Source organism: Tinamus guttatus, unplaced genomic scaffold (genome assembly GCF_059628265.1).
Source record: "Tinamus guttatus ecotype Peru unplaced genomic scaffold, ASM5962826v1 Tinamus_guttatus_pri_ptg000343l, whole genome shotgun sequence".
NCBI classification, from domain to species: domain Eukaryota; kingdom Metazoa; phylum Chordata; class Aves; order Tinamiformes; family Tinamidae; genus Tinamus; species Tinamus guttatus.
The window spans coordinates 224,476-233,115 of NW_028288877.1; the positions used below are offsets into that span (position 1 = coordinate 224,476).

At 39.0% G+C, this 8,640-nt stretch overlaps 1 protein-coding gene across 2 annotated transcripts in view; it reads right to left on the reverse strand.

Moving 5' to 3' along the window:
* Positions 1–1,109, reverse strand: part of SULF1 (sulfatase 1) — a 61,618-nt gene extending 60,509 nt beyond the window's left edge. The window contains exon 1 of one of the 2 annotated variants that reach the window (XM_088529743.1): positions 879–1,100. In XM_088529743.1, coding sequence (XP_088385869.1) covers positions 879–1,050 — 172 coding nt within the window. In that variant the 5' untranslated portion in view covers positions 1,051–1,100. Of the gene's footprint in view, positions 1–878 lie in introns of both variants that reach the window. The other variant, XM_010213261.2, reaches the window with a different exon arrangement.
* Positions 1,110–8,640: the final 7,531 nt, after the last annotated feature.

The window sequence follows — 8,640 nt, forward strand, 5'->3', positions numbered from 1 at the left end:
TAAGAACTGATTTGCTGGTTTTTTTTATCTTTTTGGTCTCCTCTCCCATACCCCCACTCCTAATTTAAATATTTGCTTGGGGGTAACCTAAAATGATCCTCTTCCTCTTCTTAATTTTTCACTTTGGGCAGTAAACCAGAAAAAACAATTATATGCATAAACATAATTAATATCTTTCTAACTTACTTAATGAAAAACACTCAAAGGCCTTCTGGAACTTCATCAAGTGTTTTAACTTTTTCTACCCTGAGAAAAATATGTGAAAATCACTTCTGGCTTCTATGTCCAGGCTGTGCTCACTTATTTAATATATTTGTGAAAACAAAATTATCATATATTGTCTATATGTAGCATAATTTTAAAACAGGCAGCTTTTAAACACTTCAACAATTGATAGAAATGTTAAGTTTATATCCTGCAGGCCAGTTTGTCTGTGTGTGTAAACATGTCAGATGACGCACATGCATATGACGGCTATGTGCAGAATACAAATACTCATCTATAGAGCATCAAGGCAAAGGTTAGCCTCATAAGGATCAAATTTTTAAATGCTACAGAAAATCACAGTGTTGGAAAACATTACTAAGAAGTTTGGATGCAAAATTTTTAACTTTATATTTACGTACATACTAGTAAACCATTTTATGGTGATCATGAAAGCCTTTTGTGGTGAATTTTGATAAGCAAATATTTCCCGTAACTAAATCACATGAATGCTATCAAACAATTTCCATAAATTTATTTTCCATACCTTTCCTATACGCTGATACAGTTTCAGGACATACATGTTCTCTGCAAGTAAAACACTATTTGCATAGCAGAAATTACTGAAAGACTCAAATGAGGAAAGGAAGTAGCAAATAACAATTATGTCTCACCAAGCTCCACATCTTGATCGTCTGTGAGTACAAGTATAATATTTGGCCTGATATTTTTGCGCTCCTGCTGCACGCGTCCTCTGAACCTCGGTGATTTGGCAGTGGAACCGTGGCTTGTGAGCAGGTCAGTGCTGAGCACCGCCCAAAGGAGTGCAAAGCAAGCAGGCTTCATAGTATTTCCAATATTGCAGTGAAAAGACTGATCCAGAAGTGCTTGAACTCTAGTTTTTCAAGACCTGCAGGGAGGAAAAGAAAATCTGTTCAAACAGCGAATGAGCTTTCACTCACACAGGGAAAGGATGATATTTAGGGAAGTCAACCCTGACATGTGACACCGAACATGACTATAAGCCCTATGGCTAAAAAAGAGCTTTATACAGTCATTTGCTAAGAATGAGTTAACCTGGTCATTCTGCAGCTCTACTTTCCAGGATAATTTTGGCTCGGGATCATGCCAGTGCCTGCATTTGGTGCGGGCAGGATGTCGAGTCCGCACCTCACAGGGCTCTTTGCCCACCCCCTGCTCATGCCACGTCCCTTACGCTCAGTACCTGGGTGCAGCGCAGGACTGCAGTGATGCTGAGGACGAGACGTGCTCAGCACATCTGCAGGAGGAGCCCCACGGGGAGGAGAAAGCAGAAGGCTTGTCAGTCAAGGACCTCAGAATGGCGACGGGGCTTCAAAGTCCCCAGAACTGCTCATTACAGCTTCCTGCTCTGCCCTGAAAAAGAAGAGGAGAAAAAACCCCTTTGCATTCACCCCAGCTCACCTGCTCGATTTAATACCAGATCTATGTAGTGGTTAGCTGGCATCTTGGCTGCTGGAGAAAAAGGACACATATGTCATGCCATCAAACACAGGTGCTTTTTCACCCTTTCTAGACATCCTGAATCCTGAGGAGTTAATTCCAGTGTGTGGCACCTGGAAGTAGCTACCGCTCTTTTCAGTTAACTCTCCTGCACGAGCAGCAGAGCCCTTACAGTGCAGCGAGGCAAGTGTGGCTGTCGTTTGCAAACTGTGCTGGATCACAACGTGAAAAGTCCTGTTCCCCCCGACAAGAGAGCTCATATTAAGTGACAATCCGGAGGATCTTACCCAGCGCTGTAGAACAGCACAACGGTCCCTCCGTCAATCAGCGGCGGCACCGAGCGCCTCATCCATAATGCACGGTACCCTTGGCAAAGCCTCGTCCTCGATACTTCTCAGCGCGTTATCGCAGCGTGCCGGTGCTTGTCAGTCAGGCAGCCTTGCTCCCGTAAGCCCCGATGCAAGCACGGAGGCTTTGCCTCACTGCAGCACACTGCAATTTGCAGCTGAAGACGACGGACTGGCTTGGAGAGGATGAGGCCGCCGCTTACACTGCTAACATTTTTGGCATTACTGGCTGCAGTGCTGTGAAACCATCGTGTTGCACAAGAGGAGAGAGGGGATCTCTGGGGGCAAAAAGGAAGAGGATAGGAAAGAAACCATTCATGCCGGTGCCCTCTGGGTATTAACCTGCCAAGCACATTCCTTCTATTTTTATTTTGGGGCTATGAACATAGAGACACTGATCAGGTTAAAAACAAAAACAAAAAAGAACCATGAAGCCACCCAAAACCTAGAGCCAGCTACCTTAAGATGCCTGCCTGTAGGAAAGGCTGCCTGGGCACTGTGGTGCACATTGCAAAATTACACTGGAGCATAATTCGCGAGAAGACCTGAGTTTCCACACTTGTGACTTTGTATTTAGACATGCAACATTAACTAGTAACAGAAAGACAAGAAAAAAAGATAATGAGAGCAACACAGAAGGAAAAGAAAGGGCCCTCACTCACCTGAAAATACCTCAATAGGAAGGTGCTCTAAACTGCAGGGCAAAGGAAGCATAAGAAAGGGAGGGGAAGGGACTTGGGGCTGGACTGCTAGGAAGAGGATCTTGTTCTTGTTTTCACATACACCTTTTATTTTAAGCTTCACAAGCTAAAGAGTTTCATGCTCCTCGCTCTGGCAGGCTGTAATTACAGAAGAAGTGTGAATGTCTTGAGCAAAAATCCCAGGGTCTGTTGCAGAGAAATCCTGCCTTGCGTTGTCTCTGCACCAACAAGCGACCCAGTCCCCGACTAGTGCCTTGGCAGTGCCAATCCAGGGCATCAGCAGGTAAAGCCACATGCCATTTCAGAGACTACATGACACTTAGGTTAAGTAGACCGGACATCTGTAATTAGTCTGGACTGACTTATAAAAATACTTCAATTTCCACCTATTTGTTCTAACTCACATAAAGGCGGATAAAAGCACCGAGGAACAGGGTTTCTTGAAGACAGCCACAGTTCTTCAGACAGCCACCAGACACCACATGCTTTTCGTGCAAAAGCAGAAGATACAATTTCTCTCAATGTCTGATCTTTAAATAGAAAAACTTTGACTCACCTCACAAAGCACAAAAGGATACATGAAGTGAGACTCAATGTTTAGTTTCTTACATCAGCTGTACTGTACAGCAAACTTTTTCAGACAGTGTTGACCCAGAAAGCGCAGTCATTCTGACTGCACTGAACAAACATTGGCACCAATGTGTTTGAATAATCCCCCACAATATGAAGATGTAAGTTCCTGACAATTACACCTTAGTTAAAAAAAAAAAATCACTAACCCAAGCCAGCATTAATTCTTCATTTCATCCTCTTTGGGCTATGTTAGTTTGTAAAAAAACCCTTTTGTTTCAACTTTCCTTTAGCAGGTCAGATTCACCTTAGATAGCCCTTTTCTAAGGAAATTGCCTTATCTGTTTTTTTTCACCTTGATAGAGAAAAGAAAATATTAGAACTAATCTAAATATTTAGAATAATATATCTAGTTTTATTCAACAGTTCTCACACAAAAGCCTGATTATGCTGGCTTTCATTGCTCATAACAATTTCATTTTGCATAAGACAGACTTTTGTTCCAAAGTGATCCTTGAGAACTTGTATCCTTACAACCTCTTTCCCACTGCTAGAATGAAATGAAGAAAAGAAGAAAATCGTCAGAATATAGGCTTGACATGGAAGGCAAGGCTACAATGTATGTGTAGTCACAGATAGTCTACAGGTATCCTTAGAGACACTGTAATTTTGTCTTTAGAAATAGGAAAAAATAGGAGAAAGACGCCTTTTTTAAAAAAATCACATGGGGAAGTAAACTTGTTTTTTTGTGCAATGTCCAGAAATTAAAGTTGTACTACAAATTTGTGTCTCTCTAGAGAGTAAACAAATAATGATCCCAACTTCTCTTGATACTATTTGGAAAATTTGAGAGATTTTTCTTACAGAACATACCTATGACAACTGAAATGTTGTCAGTAAATACACGAAACTTTAGGAAATCCAAAGAAATTACTTTCCTCATCTGGATAATTCTTTTTTTTTTCCCATTGGAACATAAATTCATAGTTTGTACTCACCCTTCATGGGATAAAATCTGAAAACTTGGTTCTTTAGCTGGTTCTATGCTGCAAGTAGTATAACAGGCAGTTCAAGGTCTCGTTGGCATGGAGAATTAATTACCCGTGAAACTGGAATTACAATGGCAGGGCATTGCAAAGAAGGGCTACAGTGCCACTTCTTGTAATGTGGAATAAAAACTAGAGGGACCTTATTGCTGGGTCTTTTTATAGAATATCTTTCAGTGACCAGAAAGAAAAGGGAAAGCTAGAATAATATATTTTGAAATTTTCTTTTAAAAACATATTTGTTTTAAAGTCAGGAAGGGTTTTATGATTCTTTTCATGCTTCAGCTTTGAGTGCTTAATTAGTAAAATGGCAAAGGGCAATCAGTTTTCGAAAAGAGCATTTCCCTTTGAAAATCCACACTGTTTTTGTATCTCCATTCTTAAGTATGTGCCCTCAAAATGTCATTTTGTGTTTGGCCAATAAAATCTGTCCAGAATCATAAACTTTGTATATCAAACTTGACCATTGAGTATCCCTAAGCATATTCTTCCTTATAAACTTTAAAGATAAATGTACTTTTTCATATTTATTATTCTATAAATAACATGGCTGTAAGGTACTCCTGCAAAAGGATGTGGGCTTACTTGCATGGATTCTTACTTGCTTGTAAATCTGAAATAAAATGCAAGGATAATGAGTAAAGATGTTGGACAAATGTCTGCTCCAATACTACAGACTATGCAATACCCCAGTTCAGTAACTGCCAACCAAAGTGTTCATGTTTTCTTAGCAGCACAAACAGTGACAGCAGGATGTTAGATGAAACCACGGGTTAAGACCTGCAGTCCTAGTGGTCTTTCCATACAAAGATGGATCTGCTCTGGCCAATCAAAGAAAAAATAATAGCAACATGCACTGTGATAGTGAGCTTTGCATCCAGAATTCAGCTTCCATTTCCTCTGACGTTATCAATAACTGTGCCTGGCAAAGCCAGACTGGGAGCAAGGTTCCACAGGGATTCTAATCCTATGGTAACCTACAGATCATTTCTCTGGACTACAAACATTGCACAGTTTTATGTAGCTAAGACATATACAACAAATGAAGGACATTTCTGAGATTTGCTGACAGTGCTATGAATTTGCACATAGATCACCAAAAGCACAGAAAATAAGCGGAAGGCATTCTCATTGTGGGTGACGAGTTACTTCATTCTTCTCATAGGATTCTCTCATGAATAAGCAAAACACCTCACACAAACCAAACCCCAATTATCAATCATCACAAGAAAATGGGCATTCAATCCATTCAACCCCAAGCACGAGGACTCCAAGAACTATTATTGATATTTCGCCTATGACTAGGTGAGGTACCAGCTATAGCTTTGATGAATGTTTTTGATAGGAATATGACACTGCTATTCTTTTCTTCCTTAAAATCAGAATGTCCATAAGAAAAGCAGAATGTCAGGGGATAGGAAGTCTGATTATTCCTAAAAGCAGTGTAGAGCATCAATGCTATTGACAGTGTTTTATAATTATGACTTTATGGTGGATACTTAGCCGAGTTTCAAAAATCTTACAACCTGCCTAGAGGGACAGAAATTGCTCATTGGCACCATGTTGGTTGGCATTGGCTTCATCCATTTGTGTGCCAATGAAGGCCAGAATCAGTGGCTTATGCCAATCATTTTCAGTTCTTTGCTTTAAAGTGAAATGCATCCATCTAGCAATTACAGAATCACAGAATCATAGTAAAGTTGGAAGGGACCTCTAGAGATCATTTAGTCCAACCCTCCTGTTCAAGCAGGGACACCCAGAGCACATGGCACAGGGTCGCATCCAGGTGGGTTTTGAAGATCTCCAGAGAAGGAGACTCCACAGCCTCGCTGGGATGCTCAGAACATTTTGCATACAAAGAAAGGCAAGGTGAAAGGGGTTGATTTTTTTTCTCAAGCACACATGTACAACTTCTGTGAATCTTTGATGCTTATGTGAAAGGGTGGAAAGACCTGTTAAAGTCTCACATAACTTGAATCATAACAGCTGTGCAGTTAGAGATCCAAGTAAAATTATGAAATTAGTTATTCCGTGACAAATTGTATAAACAGCTTGAAATTAAATAATCAGAGATCCAAGAGGATAGAGGTTCATTTGCACCAAAGTGAGCCAGGAGTTCAGAAGTCTTAAATCTCTCCTTAAATCATTTGGCCTTGACAACTAGAGGGTTGTAACACTCCACAACAACAATAACAACTCTCAGCTTCACTAATATAGTAAAGCACTTAAGTGAAAAGAGCTGTTGACAGATTACTGTTTTGAGTTTAGTAATGTTAATTCTTTTATCACGTCTTCCACTTCTATCTTTTCTTTAAAAGAAAAACACAGAACTCTCAGACTAGAAGTCACAGTGTAAATGTGCAGATTACTTTCCTGTGGGAATATTAAGCCTGCAGCCATGGGAAATACATTTACAGTACAGTATAAGTCAGGAAAAAGCAAGATCTACTGTCTCTTCTTAAAGGTTAATCCACTAATCTTAGCAGTAAAGTACAGGATTTATAGTGAACACAAGGAATGTAGTTCCTATCTAGGTTTAATCTAATCATTATCTATTGGACTTCCAAGGCACTTTACAAATCAATTAGTTATCTACTCACCTTCCAAATACAATCTGGATATTATAGCGATACATCATCAGTGCCCCAGGCTAGATTAATTTAAAGTAACTATAATTTAAAGTAATTGCAGGCAGGGAGAATCATAACCTTATATTAAGCTTTTACATTATAATTTCACAAACAGCTACAGACAGAAAAGGAAAAAGCTTGCAGCAGCTTGAAAGGATAATGCACACTTTTTAACCCACTTTTATAACTTTGAATAGGTTAAGGAATATTCTTAGCAAAAAGTTTCCAGCACTTCTTTGTCAGAGAAAAACAACCAAATCCAATATAATTTTAAAAGAAATTCTGTAGAGGAAATTATCTGCCTTGCAAAAAGGAAAATGTTTCTTTTATTTTAATGTCCATATAGTTGAACCAAACATTAAAGAAAATCAAACATAATATTTTTATATCAACTTCAACTCAGTGAAGCATTTTAAAAGAAAATTCTAGCATATTTATCAGCAAGTTAAGTTACACCTTCTAATAATATACTGTTTCCTGAATTTATATCCCTCTCCTCTTATTTACCTTGCTTTAAAATTTCATATTTCAGCACAACCAAGTGCACTTGTCATACAAAGGAGACTGGTATAATTGAGCCAGATGACGTGCCCCACAAGTAAAATCAGCCATTCATGAAAGCTGGTCACCAGAGGCCATTTCAAACAATGCACATTTCAAAGTAATCTAAAGTAATCCCTTTTCTCTACTGATTTGGTTTCCAGGCAGTCTTAAGCACATGTGTGCAGCAAACAGGAGGCTTATTAAAACCTGATGTTATATTGGAAGTTATAATGCCATTGGCTCATGATTGAATTCCATGTCTGAGAGTCTTCAAAGAGAGGGGAAAAAAATCAATTAAATTTATATGCTTATTAAACATGAGTGTCACGATACGTGTGGTTTATTAGCACTTGCTAAATAATTAAGACCAAGACAGATAATTAGATGTGCACTAGGCTCCAAAAGGCTTCTGATATCAGGGTTTTCTGTTTTTTTTTTTTTTTATCTTTAAAGGAAGTATGCTTTCCAGCTACCAGGTAATATAATTGGCAAAACACTCAGAGTATTTTTCAACGATAAAGAGCGGCCTTTGTGTATGAAGGAATTTAACATAATTTTCAAATTCCTTTTTAAAACCACATATCTTTGCTATACTTCTGCTCACTTCAACAGTGTGGGGCATTATTGAAACATACTGTACAACAACATACTGAGGGTTCAGTGACCCAGTAAGCAGCCTTGAGCTGGGAGATCATATCACAGTGGTGAACAGCAGTGACACAGTTTGTGCATTTCTATAATTCTTTTTTCGAGTCTGCAGTATAGAGAAATTGTGCAAGAGCACCGCTCTTCACATCTCCTTTAGCTAAGAAAATAGAGAAATTTAATGGCTTGTTCGTTAAGTGTATGTATTTCTTCTCAAAAACTGCCAGTCTGCTTGAAAGATGGCTTTATTTGCCCCCTCCCCCCCTTTTTTTTTGGTAAACAGCCTGTTTTTCTAAATAAATGGACATGACTTGAACATAATACAATACAATATAATGGAAATAACTTGAATATGAATACATCATCTTTAGACCAGATTATTTATGGATCTGCATATATACAGGTAGAAAACAGAGAACAAATCAAGCTCTTTATCATATTGTGCCCCCCTCCATTATCATATGGGCAGTTC